The sequence below is a fragment of the Bubalus kerabau genome, chromosome 11, assembly GCF_029407905.1.
Source record: "Bubalus kerabau isolate K-KA32 ecotype Philippines breed swamp buffalo chromosome 11, PCC_UOA_SB_1v2, whole genome shotgun sequence".
NCBI lineage: Eukaryota > Metazoa > Chordata > Mammalia > Artiodactyla > Bovidae > Bubalus > Bubalus kerabau.
Window position 1 is genome coordinate 22434391 of NC_073634.1, and position 19833 is coordinate 22454223.

At 36.0% G+C, this 19833-nt stretch overlaps 1 protein-coding gene across 3 annotated transcripts in view; it reads right to left on the reverse strand.

The window, feature by feature from the left end:
- The window catches only part of HEATR5B (HEAT repeat containing 5B), a 98533-nt gene that overhangs the window by 18881 nt on the left and 59819 nt on the right, over window positions 1-19833 (reverse strand). For all 3 annotated transcript variants that reach the window (XM_055539810.1, XM_055539808.1, XM_055539809.1), the window contains exons 25-27: window positions 16909-17090; window positions 14317-14385; window positions 6276-6455 (exon numbers count right to left, since the gene is read on the reverse strand). In XM_055539810.1, the coding sequence (XP_055395785.1) occupies window positions 6276-6455; window positions 14317-14385; window positions 16909-17090 (431 nt within the window). The remainder of the gene's footprint in view (window positions 1-6275; window positions 6456-14316; window positions 14386-16908; window positions 17091-19833) is intronic.

Consider the following 19833-nt stretch of genomic DNA (forward strand, 5'->3'; position numbering starts at 1 on the left):
TCTCTTGTTCTACTTCACAAAGCCCCCCTTTATATGTGGTTTTCTTTTTTTTTTTTGCCATAGGGTATAACTTCCTGTTTACTGCATTTGCTTTCACAGGCTTATTAGACACAATCAGACGGCATTCAAAGAAAAAGCTAAGGGAAGAGAAACCACAACCTGGATTTCCACTAATATCCCCCAAAACCCCTTCTTTTAGAGTGCTTAAGTCATATTTAGCAATCTAGTCCTTGTAACAGATAGCTCAGCCAAGAATAATATAATTTACTGGCTATATATAATATCTGTATCTTTTCTTTCCACTTTGTAAACCAAAAGGATATATAATAACAACTTCTGAAAATACAATCTTAAAGATTCTTTGCCAAAGTTATTTTTGTTTGTATTCTTTTGTAGTTGTACATACATTTTGGCTTTGGCAACCAGCACCTAGCTGAATTACACATCCACGAAAAAGCAAAAAAAGGGGGGAGCAGTCAAGGGAGTAAGAGAACAACAGAAAATTACACTAGGTATCTTTAGAAAAATGTTTGCTATACATAGTTATTTTCATTGTACATAAGAGGAAGTCTATGTATCTGAACCAGGGACACTTGTTGATGGTAGGGTCTTATCTCTATCCCTACAACAAGCAGACGGCTACAGTACAGTAATTGACTAAGTTTAGACAATGATGACAGGAAACAATAAATCTTCATTTCTGAGAAGAAGCATTCCTTAACACGGTGGTGGTCTTATATATATCATTTAATTATAGTCGGTTAGTCATACTAACACCTGACAATTTAGAAGCATAAACCATCTAACTTTTGGAATAGGGACTTTGAATCTCAAGTTATAAACATATCATATTCATATTTTTTAGTGGTTTTAAGCTTGCTTTCTTCACTTAGATTTATTATAATGTTGATATTTTAAGAAAATGTCTCACTCAAGAAACACTGTAAGTATACTCAGCCATTCACTCATCAAATTCTTCTTAGGTACCTACTCTTGCCTTGCATTTGCTATTGTGCTTGGATCTGAGGCAACAAAGACAAATTATATGTGGTTTTCACTGCCATGAACTCACAGACTGATAAAATGATAGAAGGGTGAAAAAAGAGATAGGAGAAGGGACATTTTTTAAAATTTGTTTTAAATGACCTATCTTCCCATCTCACTATGAGCTGTGACCACATCCACTGACTGGCACCTAATGAACACTCGTGGTCTGTGTAATGAATGAATCACAGGGAACATGAAAGATAAAGAATCTTAATGGACTATGAAAAGGCGAGACACAATTCAAAGAAAAAAGTTCACCTGTTGACAGGCAAAGATGGAAGTAGGGATTCCAGGCAGACAGAGTATCAAGAGCAAGAGCACAAGAGATAGGAAACAGCAAGGCATTCTAAGGAAATTCCCATTGTTCGGTATTAGACTGAACATAGAATACAAGGCAGAAGGAGCTGAAGATTTTACTCTGTTGGTAATGGGCAAGTGGAGTCAATGCAGGATTTAAAGGTCAGATGTATGTATTTTTCCTCAACTTTTATTTAAAAAATTATACTGTGGGCCTCCCTGGTGATTCAGTGGTAAAGAATCCACCTGTCAAAGCAGGAGACACTGGTTCAATCCCTCATCTGGAAAGATTCCACATGCCACGGAGCAACCAAGCCCATGCCCACAACTACTGAAGCCTGCACACTCTAGAGCCTGTGCTCCACAACCAGAGAAACCACTGCGATGAGAAGCCCACGCATCACAACTCGAGAGTAGCCCCCGTTCGCTGCAATGGGAGAAAAGCCTGAGCAGCGATGAAAACTCAGCATGGCCATAAATAAAATAAATAAATAAAAATTTAAAAGTACACCATAAAAAGTTAAAAATGAGTTAATAAAATTACTCATAATCCTAATTTCCAGGTTTTCACATTCCAACTGAGCTGTAATTTTGCTGTACAGAGAATTTTGTATTTAATCTTAACTGTTTATAAAAGGATTTCCATATAAATACTAGTCTTCATAACTATTATTTTTAATAGCACTAATAGAAGACATTATACACCTAACAGTTTTCCTGTAGTTGACATTTTATATTTCTAAAAATTCTTTTCAGCCCTGGGAATCTTAGAAGATGAGGCATAGTTTTCAACGACAAAGGTGTTCAGTTCTTCACATTATGAATGTTCCAAACAAATATTTTTGTTAACTTCTCTCTTTTTCATATTTTGAATATTCTTCCCTCAGATAAAATCCCAGAAATGGAATGACTGGGTCAGTGATTATAAATACTTCCATGGCTCTGAACAGACACTGTCAAATGCTTTCTAAAAGGGGCATATATTTTACATTGCTACCTGCAATATGAAAATATATTTTTTGACTTGTTTTTGTAAAAAATTTGGGGTTTATTTTTCTTACGAGAAGGTACACAAGAAATATAGAAAAATCAGATGCACAATAAAGCCAGAAACAATCTTACAACCCAGACGTAATACTGTTAACATGCTAGACACATTGTATATACATATTCAGTCTTTTAAACAATAATATGTTTGTCTGTAACTTTTAACTCAATTTTCTATTCATTTAACACCATCATCTTTGGATCAAGAAATACATGTATTTCCTTCTCTTTAGAATGATAAACAACATCACAACAAACATCCTCACAACAGAATCTGTGTATATTCTCGATATTCCTTAGGATAAACTGGTAAACCAATGGGTGTGGTTTTAGAAAAGTGTTTGGCTATACTATGTTGACCCCTGAACAACATAGGTTTGAACTGTGTGGGTCCACTTGTAAGCAGATTTTTTTCAATAGTAAATACTACAGTACTTACTACATGTCTAATAAATAGCTAAAAGTATGGAATTTAGGAGAGAGGTCTGAGCAGGAAATTAGATTTAGCATATTTCACACACGGGTGAAAGCTACAGGGTGTGGGTGTAGATGTGATTACCCATAAAGTATAAAGAGCAAGAAAAATGACAAGAAAAATATCAACATTTAAAGGGTAGGCAGGCAAAGAGAAGCCAGCAGGTGATGCTAAGAATGAACAGTGAAAAGAAAACAGGAGAAGCAAGGGAGTGGGGTCAGGAAGTCAAAGAAAACAAAGAGTTTCCAGAGGAGACAATATCAAAAGCTGCAGAAAGGCTAAGTCAGACAGAGACTGAAAAGTGTCCAGTGATTTGGAGAATTGTATCATTTGTAACTTTAGTCATTTCAGTGGAGTGGTGAGAATAAACCTAGATTGCAGGGGACTGAGAAGTGGGTGACTCAACAGTCAAGGACGTGAAGAGGAGAGTGAGTGGAAGAGGAAGCTGAGTTGGGGACAACGAAGGGAAGGAGGGAGGAAGAGCATGCAGAGGGAGATGGAGAGATACAGAAGTGGGGTAAAACTGAATGCACTTAGCTTGAAATAGTCTCCTCCTCAGACTCTTGCTTATTAACATCTGCTCTCATGCTCCAGGTCCCAGCCTAAGTGTTTCTCTCTCCAGGAAGCCTCTTCTGAACCCCCAGAGTATTTTAGGTGCCTCTGCTGTGTGTTTACAACAGTCTGTACTTTTCCTGTAACACTCATTATTTTTGACTCACATACTTGTCCACTAGTTTGTTTTCCTCAGTAAGTGTAGAACATCTGGCTTGTGCACTACGGTATTATCAACTGCTACCCTGGCACAGAGCTAATGCTCATTTAACACTTTGTTGAATGAATTAGAGTGGGAAAGAAAATCGAGGAAAGGGAATCCTAGATTAGAGGAAAACTTTAAAATAATAATAATAATTATACTAATAACAGCAGGCAACATTCACTGAGCATATAAATAAGGTAGTTATTGAACAAAACCCTTATTACTTCACAATGAAGTCTCATTTACTTCACCATGTAATTCTATGAAATGTGCATAATTATTATCCCGGAGAAGGCAATGGCACCCCACTCCAGTACTCTTGCCTGGAAAATCCCATGGATGGAGGGGCCTGTAAGGCTGCAGTCCATGGGGTTGCTAAGAGTCAGACACAACTGAGTGACTTCACTTTCACTTTTCACTTTCATGTATTAGAAAAGGAAATGGCAGCCCACTCCAGTGTTCTTGCCTGGAAAATCCTGGGGGTGGGGGAGCCTGGTGGGCTGCCGTCCATGGGGTCGCACAGAGTCGGACACGACTGAAGCGACTTAGCAGCAGCAGCAGCAGCAGCATTATCCATGCTTTAGGGTTAAGAAATCAGGTTTAGAGAAGCAGGTAAATAATTCACCCAAGGTCACACAGGTAAAAGGACAGTTATCAACTCACATAGATCTCAAGACCTGAGGGTAACAATCTGAGAAGCTGGAAAACTAACATCCTCTGTTTTCTGAGTAAAAAGTAGAAGCAAAGATACATCCTGAACAGAGAAATCTAGAATATGTTGGGCCTTTGAGGTAAAAAGATGAAGGAAAGGAAGTTAAGCAAGGAAAAGATTTACTTGACAATATTATAGGCTGAGGGCTGAAGTGTAAATTATTTAATTATAGAACCAAGTTACCCCAAAATAAGAAAAGAGTTTCAAACAAAAATGTGCATTAATAAATTAGTTATATGAAGTTTTCTTCTAACTTGTTAAAGTGAAAGTGAAGTGGCTCAGTCGTGTCCAACTCTGCAACCCGTGGACTGTAGCCCACCATGCTCCTCCGTCCATGGGATTCTCCAGGCAAGAATACTGGAGTGGGTTGCCATTTCCTTCTCCAACTTGTTAAAAGTAATTATTTATTTTCTATTCAGTGCCAGTTACAATGCTCAGCTTTTTTTTAATACATGTCACTTTAGAAAATATTATTGTACTTCCATGTTAGATAAAGAAACTGAGTATCTGAGAGATCAACTCACTTGATCAAAGTACCAAAGATGGTGAATTATAGAGACAGAACCTGCTGTAGGGTCTGTGATTCAACATTTAATGCTTTTTATATTGAACTGTGCCAGACTACCTAGTAGGTAAATCAAGCACATTCATGCAATTCAGCAGAGAACCAGCTAACTGGCAAATGGTCTTATCCAATTACATAACTGTCTCTATGTTTGGGAAATTCATGAATAGGGCTGGAGAATTAACAACAATTTTGAAAGATTTTTTAAAAATAAAAATCATTCAATCATTTGGAATGTAATTTCTACAGTAACATTTAGTTAAAAATTAGATATGTGAAAATAACAAAGAATTTCTGTGAATCTCAAAGTGAGAAAATAATCACATTATAAGTATCTTTCTAACACTACTTTCCACTTAAAATTATACATTTGCATTAATTTGATAAGATCTTATTGGTAAGAACAAACATTTTATCAATGTGAATGTTATTTTACTTGTCTAAGACAAAAGATGGCAGCAGGGTGAAAATAAATGAACACTCAGGGATACTCTATGAAAACAACTTGATCTAAAAAACAGAAAGAAAACTAATTTCTACAATATCTTATTGCTCTAATTTTCCCTTCTTTTTCTTCTGTGACAAAAAAACCCACAAACCCCCAGAGGTCCTTTATCGAAACTGTATCATCTGGGTGTTGTATGCTTTGAGCCAGCAATTGCCTGCGGGGTGGTCACAGGCTGCTGATAACCATGGAAATAGGAAAGTAAGATACTGGGTTGGCAGTGGAAGGAATAAAGAGATACTTGAAATACCCAAATGCAGAAGATAAGAATTTGAAAGTAACTAGCAGAAGGGATTTAGAAAAGTGAAATTAAAACAGTATCATTATTTTTAAAAATAATGTGGGCATAAAAAGAGGTAAAAACAGCTGTTAAAAAAACAAAACATACAACAAAAAAAACTCTTACAGCCTAATCAATGAGTGGCAGCAAGTCTCCTGAAATTTAATCAAATAAAAGATTCTTGGCATGATTTTTTCTATTTTTTTATTATTTGTAGGTTTTCTCCACTTAATTTGTCCATAGTAAGTAAGAAGAGGTCTTCTTCAATATAGATGTTTTAAAACTGATTCATGTCAACATATGGCTAAAACCACCACAAAATTGTAAAGTAATTAGCCTCCAATTAAAATAAATAAATTAAAAAAACACTAATTAGAAATACTAATTTTCAAAGGTTCAATATGAGCTCTTTTGAGACATAAATGCATATGTATTTCAGTGAGAAAGCAAATAGCAAATTTTTTTCCAGCACTCTATACCAAAGGTCAGCTTAAAAAAAACAAAAACCAAACAAAATTTTTTTACCTATTAGAGAAGGGAACATTTTCTCATGGATGGAGAAACAGTTAAAAACAATAGGCTGCCGTTACCTCTGCCCATGCTTTGAGAACAGCCAGTTTTTCCATGGTTGTAGCACTCTCTCGGTACAGTTGGCTGGAAGATCCTTTTCCGGCCTGAACTTTGTCCAGGGAAGAAACAAGCAGGTTGTGTACTCGACGGAGATCATTGAGATCACTGACAACTCCACTGCCAATCCATGTACTACACACCTAGCCAAAGCGGGGGAGAAAAAAAAAAAGAACTCTTATTTTTATATTAAAAAGTTAAGATTAAACATATAAAAGGCTGGCGTTAATATGATTTTTTTCCTAGAGGGAACCAATACAGAACAAAACCAATGAACAAAACAAAATCCTTCAATGCTATGCTTTTTTTTTTTTTTTTAATAAAAAATGAATAGCAAGTATGGAACTTATTATACTCCTATGTAGAAAACAAAACAATATTTACTTACCATGTTTCCACTATCTAAATTCCTAAAAATTTTAACAGAAAAAAATCTGCAGCCAAATCAGTTCAGTCACAAGTAATTCTTTAATTCAACATTTCTGTTTACTATAGTCAAAGGTTATTCTGAGCTATACAGAGAAGTTTAAAAGAAACAAAAAAGTAAAGGGAAAAAAAATCTAGTCCCTCTCCTCAAGTAAGTAAGTAAACACAGATTAAACACAGATTAAATGAACACATAAGAATATTTTATGACTGCCATACTACACTTAAGAAGAGAGAAAGAAGAGATCAATTCTAGCATTTTGAAATGGGAATATTTAGATATCAGGAAGTTTTGTGTATACAGATAGGAGTTTGGTGGAGGAAGAAAAAAGATTAGGAAAGTTAACTAGGATTAGGTTACAGTCCAATTTAAATTCCATGTGAACTGAATTTAGCAGACTTTTTCTGCAGGCAGTCATGAGTTTCTAAGGCTTCTGAGCAGGGGAATATTAGAATTGTGCCTTAGGAAAACTGCTCAAATACTATCAATAAACACAGGAAAACATGAGTTTGGATAGTAAGCACTGTGTTCAGCTACATGACTATTTTAACACCACTGGACAGAGATGATATGGAATCAAATGACAAGGGAGAGGCATTTGAGAATGACTTGGAAGTAGAAATCACAAGGTTTGAAAACTAATTATGTACTTTTAGGGAGTGAAAGCAGGGACATGTAAACAGTGAGAGGTGATGACAACCAAATTTTGATTGTCAAAGCTTCTACCTTGGATGAATGGAAGATAGGTGATACAACTATTTAAGAATACAGAGGAGTGTGGTAGAGATGAGAAGTTTCAGAGCAGCATGATTTTGACTATGAACTAAATTATCACATGCTGAGTTTGTGGGCAGTTGAAAACTTGGGTCTGGATTTCAGGAGCAAAGACAAAGGTAACTAAGTAGATTTAGGAATTCTCCAGGCAAAAGTGATTGCTAAAGTGCTAGGTAATTTTGTTCAAGGACACGTATTAAAAAAAAAGGATAAGGATAGATCAATAAGGATAAAACACAGGAAAAATAATTAAACTTAAGGGAGAGAGAGAGTAAAAATAAACAATGAAAGAAATTGAGAAGAAAATGCCAGAAAAGCAATAGGAAAATAGGCAAGTGTGGTGATACTGAAAACAAAGGAAGAATGTCAAGAAAGAAGGGGTTGCCTGATAGTGCCAACTTTTTTTAAAATTAAATGAAAGACTCTTTAAATTCTACTGTGCTTCACAATTTTCATCTATGATTTCACATAATCTCCTAATTACTAGGGTTTTTATTTTGCTCCTACCCCTAAATTGCCCTCTCCCCACTGGTAACTACTAGTTTGTTCTGTGTCTAAAGGTCTGTTTCTTTTTTCTTACATTCACTAGTTTGTTATATTTTTTAGATTCTACATATAAATGACAGCATACAGTATATGTCTTTCTCTGAACTTTTTCAGTTAGCATAAAGCCCTCCAAGTCCATCCATGTTGCTGCAAATGGCAAAATCTCACTCCTTTTTATGGCTGAGTAGCATTCCATCTTCTCTATCTATTCATCTGCTGATAGACACTTAGACCGCTTGCAAATCTTGGCAACTGTAAATAATGCTGCTAGGAACACTGAGGTGCATGACTCTTTTCAGATTAGTATTTTTGTTCTTTTCAGATATAAACTCAGTTGGGTCACAAGGTAACTCTATTTTAAATTTTTTGAGGAACCTGTTTTCCACAATGGTTGCACCAACTTACATTCTCACCAGCAGTGTATGAGGGTTCCCTTTTCTCCACATCTTCACCAATGTTTGCTATTTTTGTATTTTTCTTTTTTATGATAGTCATTCTGACTGGTGTCAGGTGATACCTAGTTGTGGCTTTGATTTTCCTTTTCTGATGATAAGTGATGGTGAGCATCTTTTTATGTGCCTACTGGCCATCTGCATTTTCTCTCTGGAAAAATGTCTAGTCAATACTTCCATCCAGTTTTTAATCTGGTTGTTTGTTTTGATGTTGAGTTGTATGAACTATTTATATATTTTGGATATTAACCTCTTATTGGTCATATCATTTGCAAATGGAAAAGGAAATGGCAACCCATTCCAGTATTGTTCCCTAAAGAATCCTGTGGACAGAGGAGCCTGGTGGGCTGCTGTCCACAGGGTCGCATAGAGTAGGACACAACTGAAGCGACTTAGCATGCATGCATGCATTGGAGAAGGAAATGGCAACCCACTCCAATATTCTTGCCTGGAGAATCCCAGGGACGGAGCAGCCTGGTGCATTGCCGTCTATGGGGTCGCACAGAGTTGGACACGACTGAAGTGACACAGCAGCAGCATTTGCAATTATTTTCTCCCATTCAATAGGTTGTCTACCATTTGTTTTGTGTATGAGTTCTAAGTTATTAGCTTTTAAAATCTGTACTTTTTTTTGTTGGCCATGCCACACAGCATATGAGATCTCAGTTCCCAGGCCAGGGATCAACCCTGTGCCCCCTGCACTGGAAGTGTGGAATCTTAACCACCAGACTACCAGGGAAGTCCTTAAATCAGTATTTTTCAATGGAAACAACTTGACTAAAAATCTGTCATTTCCATACTCATTCCATGAGACCAGCATCACCCTGAAACCAAAATCAGACAAATATACCACAAAAAAAGAAAATTACAGGTCAATATAACTGATGAATGTAAATGCAAAAATCCTCAACAAAATATTATCAAACCAAATCCAACAACACATTAAAAAGGTCATACATACACCATCATCAAGTGGGATTCATCCCAGGGATAACAAGGGTTCTTCAATATATACAAATCAATCAGTGTGATACACATTAACAAACCGAAGAATAAAAACTGTTCTCTCACTAGATAACAGAAAAAACTTTTGATAAAGTTCAAAATCCATTTGTGGTAAAAAAAAAAAACTCTCCAGAAAGTGAACACAGCAGGAACCTCAACTTAAAAAGGTCATATATGACAAACTCACAGCTAACATCATATTCAACAGTGAAAGGTGAAAGAATTTCCTCTAAGATTAGGAACAAGACAAGTATATCTACTCTTGCCATTTTTATTCAACATAGTTTTGGAAGTCCTAGCCATAGCAATTAGAGAAGAAAAAGAAATAAAAGGAATTCAAATTAGAAAACAAGAAGTAAAGCTCTCCCTGCTTGCAGATGACATGATACTATATATAGAAGATTCTAAATATGCTACCAGGAAACTACTACAGGTCATCAATGAATTCAGTAAAGTTGCAGGAAAGAAAATTAATATACAGAAATTTGTTGCATTTTTATATACTAACAAAGAACTATCAGAAAGAGAAACTGAAAACAACTCATTGACCACTGCATCAAAAAGAATAAAATATCTAGGAATAAACCTTCATGAGGAGGTAAGAGACCTGTACTTGGAAAACTATAAGACACTGATGAAAGAAACTGAAGATGATACAAACAGATGGCATGATATACTGTGTTCCTGGTTTGGAAGAATTACCATTGTTAATATTACCATACTACTCAAAGCAATATACAAATTCAATGCAATCCCTATCAAAATACCAATGACATTTTTCACAGAACTAGAACAAATAATTTAAAATTTTATATGGAAACACAAAAGATTCAGAATAGCTAAAACAAACTTGACAAAGAAAAAGAGTACTGGAAGAATCATGCTCCCTGACTTCAGACCATTCTACAAAGCTACAGTCATCAAAATAGTATAGTATTACCACAAAAACTGACACAGAGATCAATGGAACAGAACAGAGAGCCCATAAATAAGCCACACTTACAGTCAATTAATCGATGATAAAGGGGGAAAGAATATATAATGGAGAAGAGACAGTCACTTCGATAAGTGTTGATAGGAAAACTGGACAGCTAGATGTAGAAGAATGAAATCAGAACATCCTTTAACACCATATACAAAAATAACATATACAAAAACCATATACAAAAAAATAACCTTGTGCACGTCAAGAAGCAACAATTAGAACTGGACATGGAACAACAGACTAGTTCCAAATCAGGAAAGGAGTGCATCAAGGCTGTATACTGTCACCTTGTTTATTTAATTTACATGCAAAGTACATCATGCAAAATGCCAGGCTGGATGAAGCACAAGCTGGGATCAAGACTGCCCGGAGAATTATCAATAACCTCAGATATGCAGATGATACCACCCTTATGGCAGAAAGCAAAGAAGAACTAAAGAGACTCCTGATGAAAGTGAAAGAGGAGAGTGAAAAAGCTGGCTTAACATTCAACATTCAATAAACAAAGATCGTGGCATCTAGTCCCATCACTTCATGGCAAATGGATGGGGAAACAATGGAAACGGTGAGAGACTTTATTTTTTGCAGTTCCAAACTCACTGCAGACAGTGCCTGCAGATGTGAAATTAAAAGACATTTGATCCTTGGAAGAAAAGCTATGACCAACCTAGACAGCATATTAAAAAGCAGCGACATTACTTTGCCAACAAAGGTCCATCTAGTCAAAGATATGGTTTTTCCAGTAGTTATGTATGGATGTGACAGTTGGACTATAAAGAAAGCAGAGCACTGAAGAATTGATGCTTTTGAACTGTGGTGTTGGAGAAGACTCTTGAGAGTCCTTTGGACTGCAAGGAGATCCAACTAGTCCATGGGGTTGCAAAGAGTCAGACACTACTGAGCTGAACTGAACTCAACAAAAATATACTCAAAATGGATGCACAATACTGGATGCTTGGGGCTGGTGCATTGGGACGACCCAGAGGGATGGTATGGGGAGAGAGGAGGGAGGTGGCTTCAGGATGGGGAACACGTGTATACCTGTAGTGGATTCATTTTGATATACGGCAAAACCAATACAATATTGTAAAGTTAAAAAATAAAATTAAATTAAAAAAAAAACACAAAACCTAAATGTAAAACCTGTTACTATAAAAGTCCTAGAGGAAAATACAGGCAGAATACTCTTTGACATAAACTGCAGCAATATTTTTTTTTGGATCTACCTCCTAAAGCAAAAGAAATACAGCAAAAATAAACAAATGGGACCTAATTAAACTTAAAAGCTTTTGCATAGCAAAGGAGACCATCAACAAAACAAAAAGACAACCTACTGAATGAGAGAAGAGGTCTGACAGTGCCCACTTCACTCAGCAGGTATATATGTCCTCACTTTCCCACCTGAAATCCTTAGGTAATGTGTTGTGCAATTCACTACGTTATACCCTAAAGAGTAGTAAGGTACATGAACTTAATTAAGGGATTAAGCAAGATGTGTAGTAGCATCCCATAATTAACACACAGATACTTCCAGAATGAAATGTACTATGAATCACACTAATTGAGATCAATCAGTACTATTATCTCACTCAACTTCATGTCAGGGCTGAGTGAATACAGTCAGCTCAGGTTTTGTTACCAAATAAATTATGAAAAAGCTTCAGGTTTTCAGAGCATCTGGATATTCAACTGGGTTAATCGGTTGTATTCCTATATTTAAAACTTTTAAAAAGTTAAGAGTAAATATATGTGTAAATTGTTTCATTCTCTTATAATCTTATTCTCTAAGAATTCAAAACTAAATTAAATAAAATTCAATAGGGACATTTAAAAACTGATTATTACCAATACAGATGGCAAAAAAAAAAAAAAAGTCAGTCACACAACGCTCAAATACACTGAAATTTAAAGCAAAAATAATTAAATATAAGTGTGAAAATAAAAGTTGTTATTCCTAAAGAAAATAATACTTTGGAGATACTTGATACTTTGAATTTTGGTAGAAATCTAAGTAAAGTTCAGGAAAATTATCAAAAATCAAGAATCTGGCACTGTTTGCCTTGCAAAAACCTAAGTACTTTCTCCACTTTAAAGAAAATGAAACCAGAAACTACAGACACTGCATTATGGATATGGTTTATGAAGACAGACAAAGCCAACACTGAATCAATGAAATCATACTACAAGGAAAGACTTTGGCCTCGTATCAAAAGAGTGGAGAATGAAAAAGAAAAAGAGTAGTGAATGAATGCACACTTATAAACTTCAGGTTAAAATAAAATATCTAAAGTACATATTATGCTTATGATTCCAACCCTGCTTTAAATGATATTTTTTATTAACTTACTGATTACTGTCCTCAATTGTCCTTAATTGAAAACATTTGAGGGTTTTCCTATAATTTCTCAGAATTATTAATACTTGATTTTCAGGTTTAACATGATTTTACTCTAGTAAACCAGCAGAGATGCCAAGATTCATCACCTGCCCAAAGCCAATTCCTTCGGTAACCTTAATGAAAGGAGCTTGCAACCCAGGGCTCCAGCTATTTCAAAAGCAGGTTTCTACCCAGAAACAGAAGGATAGGTGGTCAAACTTTAAGCCTGCCACTAGAAAAGAAGACACTTCTTACAGAGAAAGCATGGCCATCTAAGAAATAAGTTTAAGGCAAATTCACTAACATGGCATTTTCATACTAATCATTCACAAGATGAAGTTCTAATCACCTTTGCTTTTCTGATCATCAGGAGCTTTGTAGGAGATTTTGTTGTGTTTAAACATCACAATCTGAAACACTACCATGATACATTTATTTTATACATTGACTGCAATTTCTGATGCTTGTGTGCCAGTATCCCGATCCAAATGGCTTACCTACTCTACCTCCAAGGTTTGTACCATGATCCCCAAGCTTCCGTCTTAAACAACACTCCCTCATCTCTCTCTGGTCTGCTGTTGGTGGGAGAAGTTCATGTCTCTGAAGACCACCATTAAGACAGCAGGTTTCAAAGAAATAAACACTAACAGGAGGAGGAGACAACTCATTTATCAACAGAGAGATTAATGTCAGAATTTCAAACTTGTCATTGCAAACAGCAGGACATTCTCTGCACAGAGGCCACATATCGCTTGACTATGAATTCTAAGCAATAAAGATGGATTACAGCCCTGTACTCCAGAAAACTGGGAAGGGCAGACTTGCTTCTCTTCTATCCTTAGGTTAGCAGATAAAGAATCAGATTTTCTGAAAGTTTAGAGCTTAGTGCACAAAGCCTTTTTCAGGATGGAGCACGAAAAAGACAAACTTACTGAAGGGGTAGGAACATGTGTACTTTTGTAACTCTCTTCAGATACAATAGTTTGAGAATAATCCCCTGGGATTAATTTTGCAATGAAATTGCCATATTGCAAAATTGTCCTTAGGATATTTAATACACAGAAATTTGTAGAATTTTTACAACCTGTGGTCAAAAAAAACCTTTTTACTACCTATTTACCATTACTATATATTCTTTAATTATTGTAGCTTTTACTCTAGTCCATCTTATGACTTTTACATCTCCATTTACTATAGGACAACATAAGAGCTATGTATTCCAAAGTTGTGACCTCAGCTACAGCAAAAAAAAATTTTTTTTAAAGTTGTGATTAGTTACTTCTTCATCATTCCATAGAGGATAAAAAAGGAAACCGTCACTGCTGTATTTCTGAGATAAAACTTAATACTATTTGATTTTTCTCTCTTGGAAGTGAAGTTCTAAAGTATCTATAAATTTATAGAAGATGAATATAGAAAATTCTATTTTTCTTCTTACCTGGCAAGCTTTTGCTATTATGTCTGATGGGGTATCTTGTGAAAAGGCTGGTCTTAGAGCAGCGCCCACCTAGAAAAATGAGTACAAGCATTTTATTTTTAAAGATAAGTAGAGGATGAGATGGTTGGATGGCATCACCAACTCGATGGACATGAGTCTGAGTAACCTCCGGGAGTTGGTGCTGGACAGGGAAGCCTGGCGTGCTGCAGTCCATGGGGTTGCAAAGAGTCGGACAGGACTGAAGGACTGAACTGAGGAAATCTCTTATGTCTTTGGAGATGAAAACACACAAAACATATCTTTGTTCCTTTCCTTTTTATCACATGTCTCTTATCTCTCTTTTTGATAACAATAAACTCAATCATACCATTCTTCTTTTGCTTTCCAGGAGATTATCATTATCTAATCTGTATGAATCTTATACCAAATAAGCAATTAATTTTGTTTCTTTTTATTTTTAATAGTACATGGGATTTTCTAACAAAGCCACAAGTTCCCACAGGTAAGAGAAAATTGCTATTTTTCTCCTGTCTACATATTCTTGAACATATTTCTAACAGTGTTTACCTCATGGGCAAATCTCATATAACCGAGGTTAAAGGCTCAATTTCCTTAAATAATTGAGTAGTACTAAAAATTCACATAGTCACTAAAGACCTTAAAAATCATTTCACTTCAAAACAAGATGTCTTAAAAGAAAGTTGCTTAAGAAATACTAATTTATGTACTGCTCTCAGAGTAATAAATGAAGGAATATGAGCTTTAGTTTTCCAGCCAAGTACTAACCAGGTCCACTCTACTTACTACTTTATTTTAATAAGCCAGTATCAGTCACAGATTCTTGGCTATATTAGATTTAGTGTGTATGATGTGAATAAGGAATTAGATATAGTCAACTCCTAATTTGAGATTTCTCCCCTTACACTAGAGATTCAGTCACTAAGGCTCATCAACAGGAGTTTGGAAATCAAATAAGGGTCCCTCTCAGTGACTAAACACACATGGCAAGTAACCAGTATTTGCATTTGAATGATCAACTGTAGTAATCGTACTTCAGAGGTGCTATTAGGTCTCACACTGAAGGACAAAGAATATATTATAAAAGATATTATTGGGTTGACTGATAAACCTGGAATATGACAGATTATATAAAAGTAGTACATCAATTTGGAATTTCTTAAAGTTGGTAACTGTTCTGTGGTTATGTAAGACAACTTTCTTGTCTTTTGGAAACGCAGACTAAAGTGCTCAAGAGTAAAGATACATGATTTTGATAATTTACTTTTAAACAACTCAGGGAAAAAAAAAAAAAGCTGAGAGAGTGCATGTTGTGAGCAGAGAGAGAAAGAGAAAATGTTAAAGCAAATGAGGCAAAATTCTCAATTGGCAAATGTGAATGAAGGATGAAGGGTATAAGACAAGGTCTTTTTTGTACTATTCTTGCAATTATTTCTGTAGGTTTTAATTATTTCTAAATAGGAAGATTAAAAAAAAAAAGACCATTCTGAAAGATTGGGTATTTGGGAGTAAATTGGAGAAGGAAATGGCAACCCACTCCAGTGTCCTTGCCTGGAGAATCCCATGGACGGAGAAGCCTGGTAGGCTGCAGTCCATGGGGTTGCACAGAGTTGGACACGACTGAAGCGACTTAGCAGCAGCAGCAGCAGCATTATATAAAAGCGTTCTACAGCCATTTGGACTACAAAGTATAACTTCTTTACCTATACTTATAATGGAAAAAAATGGACTATACTTTATCCACACTTTTTAATTTTGTATATGTTTGAGCATAGATGTTAGATGAGGTACAATGTGACTGAAGCCACAATTTTGGTATAATCACAGAGGAAAAAAATAGTTTATTGTTTTCTTATTAACAAGTTTCTCTCTCCTTCACATAATCCACCATTTCTAGGATTACATCCATTGTGCATCCTTTTATTTGGGGGGCGAGAAGGGGGGACAATGCAGGTGGCCCAGGGATGGAAACTGTACCCTCTGCAGTGGAAGTGTAGTATCTTAATTACCGGGTCACCAGGGAAGTCCCTATTGTGACTCCTTTGAAGAACATAAATACAGGTATAAATTTCAGGAGAAACAAGTATATCTCTGTTTAGAGTATAAAAAAATCTTTTGAAATACACAGTTCTTTTGGTAATAGTTTTCATTGCTACTAAAAGTTAATTTATCCTTCAGTATACAAGAGACAATTGCTTTTTATTTTTAAAAATGCTTATCAAGTCTTGACATATAAAAACAATGGCAGTAAATCCACAACACTCTTTAAATGTTCCTTTTATCTTTAAAATGGCATGACTAAAAATCTAAACACAAGAATGGAAAGCCAGGCTGGAACATCTATTCTAGTTTTATCACTAATACTACCTCATGACTTAAAAATAGTGACACGTTTTATATTATGATTTCTTCAGCTGTGAACTGATCCTAACTATGTAACGGACAAGGGGAAAAAAACATAAGCATGGTACATGAATAAACAGGTTACAGGTCCAGATACATTTCTCCAGGGGAGTTTCACTTTAGTGTTCACTCAAACGATCAATTTTAATTTTGAAACAAAAAATATCTCACATTAGCTTGATACTGCTCCAAAATCACATGACCTGGGAATTCTGGCTCAGGCACAGAGGCAAACTTCTTGATAATGTCTTCGAGGGCTTGGAGACCAGCCATCCGCAGCTGGTTACTATGATCGGTTGCAGCCATGAATGCCATGCGAATTAGGTCAGAGAGATGAAGTACCAAGAGGTCATCTAAAAATAAAAATAGAAGGCAAAAAGGAAAACATTTCCAAAATTAAGTGTAATAATAAAAAAAATACAAAATGAATGTTTTAAAAAGCATTTATGATCAACATGTTATACCAAGTTTAAAAATAAAAAAGATATACTTTCAAGAAAGTTTCCATATCATAATTTCTGAAGAATTGTGGTAAACCTTTATACAATATGATAACATGGATGATATTATAGGATGTATGATGACATTTGAAGCAAAATAACTGATTACCATAACTTTCCCCAATGGAGTCTGTAATTCTTTGGTCAACAAAGAAAGGCAATGCCAAAGAATGTTGAAACTACCGCACAATTGCACTCATCTCACATGCTAGCAAAGTAATGGCCAAAATTCTCCTAGCCAGGCTTCAACAGTACATGAACCGTGAACCTCCAGATGTTCAAGTTGGTTTTAGAAAAGGCAGAGGAACCCGAGTCATATTGCCAACATCCACTGGATCATCAAAAAAGCAAGAGAGTTCCAGAAAAACATCTATTTCTGCTTTATTGACTACGCCAAAGCCTTTGACTTTGTAGATCACAACAGGCTGTGGAAAATTCTTCAAGAGATTGGAATACCAGACCACCTGACCTGCCTCCTGAGAAATCTGTATGCAGGTCAGGAAGCAACAGTTAGAACTGGACATGGAACAACAGACTGGTTCCACATTGGGAAAGGAGTACGTCAAGGCTCTATATTGTCATCCTGATTATTTAACTTATATGCAGAGTACATCACGAGAAACACTGGGCTGGATGAAGCACAAGCTGGAATTAAGACTGCCAGGAGAAATATCAATAACCTCAGATAGGCAGATGACACCACCCTTATGGCAGAAAGTGAAGAATAACTAAAGAGCCTCTTGATGAAAGTGAAAGAGGAGAGTGAAAAAGTTGGCTTAAAGCTCAACATTCAGAAAACTAATCATGGCATCCGGTCCCATCACTTCATAGCAAACAGATGGAGAAACAGTGGAAACAGTGTCAGACTTTATTTTGGAGGGCTCCAAAAATCATTGCAGATGGTGACTGCAGCCATGAAATAAAAAGATGCTTACTACTTAGGAGAAAAGTTATGACCAACCTAGACAGCATATTAAAAAGCAGAGATGTTACTTTGCCAACAAATGTCCATCTAGTCAAGGCTATGGTTTTTCCAGTAGTCATGTACGGATGTGAGAGTTGGACTGTGAAGACAGCTGAGCACCGAAGAATTGATGCTTTTGAACTATGGTGTTGGAAAAGACTCTTGAGAGTCCCTTGGACTGCAAGGAGATACAACTAGTCCATCCTAAAGGAAATCAGTCCTGAATATTCTTTGGAAGGACTGATGTTGAAGCTGAAACTCGAATACTTGGGCCACCTGATGCAAAGAGCTGACTCATTAGAAAAGAACCTGATGCTGGGAAAGATTGAGGGCAGGAGAAGGGGACAACAGAGGATAAGATGGTTGGATGGCGTCACTGACTCAATGGACATGAGTTTGAGTAAACTCCAGGAGTTGGTGATGGACAGGGAGGCCTGGCGTGCTAAAGTCCATGGGGTCACAGAGTCAGACACAACTGAGCGACTGAACTGAGCAACTAGTAAAAAATTACTACAGATGTAAAAAAGCAGGAAAATATATCCCATGACTAAGAAAATAAAAACAAAATGCAATGAATAGAAATTGGTCCAAAAATGAAAAGGATAACACAATTAGCAATAGGGACCTTTCAGTTCAGTTCAGTTAGGGACCTTTAAGCAGCTATTATAAACACATTGCCTAAATAAAAGATGAATAAAACCCAAATGGGATTTCCAGAGATATAAAAAGATATCTGAAGTAAAAAATACCCTGAATAAGATTAGCAATGATTAGATAATGAAGAAGAAAAGATCGGTGAACTTAATGATCATCATAGCAACAGAAATTATATAAAGAATTTATCAGGTTCAAGAACTCTAAAATTCTTCAGGAGGCTGCAAGATCCTCAAACTTTCTGAAGCAGTGGCAACTCTGTGGCAATTCTGATCCCCAAACAACTTCTATTTTAAAAGGCTTTTATTATTTTTGCTATTGTGAAGGTTACCGGTATCTTCCAAATTTTTCATCTGCCTACCTAAAATTCTACCAATTTTAGAATTTTAAGTTTGAAAAAGAGTATCTATTGATTTGGGCAAGGGAAGTAAAGGGGAGAGAAAAAAATTTTCTGGCTCCCAATGCTTCCTCACCTAAGACAGGCAAAAAACACATCATCAATAAAAACTAGGTATAATAAACTATTACCAGAATTTGGGAAGAAATTTCCAAGGCAGAAGAAACTGGACTGAAATGAGCCTATTCATATTATGCCAACTCAAAAGTAAATAAAAACTCATTACTCCTTCTGTATTCTGTCGCCTAATTTACAATTTATATCAATCTGCCAATGAAAAACTAGGCAATTGATCCCAGAATCAAAGTGCTGTGGTTGCTTCTCTTCACAATCTCTACCTATAACATTTCTCAAATCAAGACCTCTAACTTTTCCCCAAATCCAAGGAGATGAATGCCTAATGTGGGGAGAGAGGGAAGGACACTGGGCAGAAACCCCAAATGGGGAAAGAATTAGGGGACTGATAGAGGTTATTGATAACAAACCTCGACACTGTGTTGAAAAGCAGAGACATTACTCTGCCGACAAAAGTGTGTATAGTCAAGGCTATGGTTTTTTCCCAGTGGTCATGTATGGCTGTG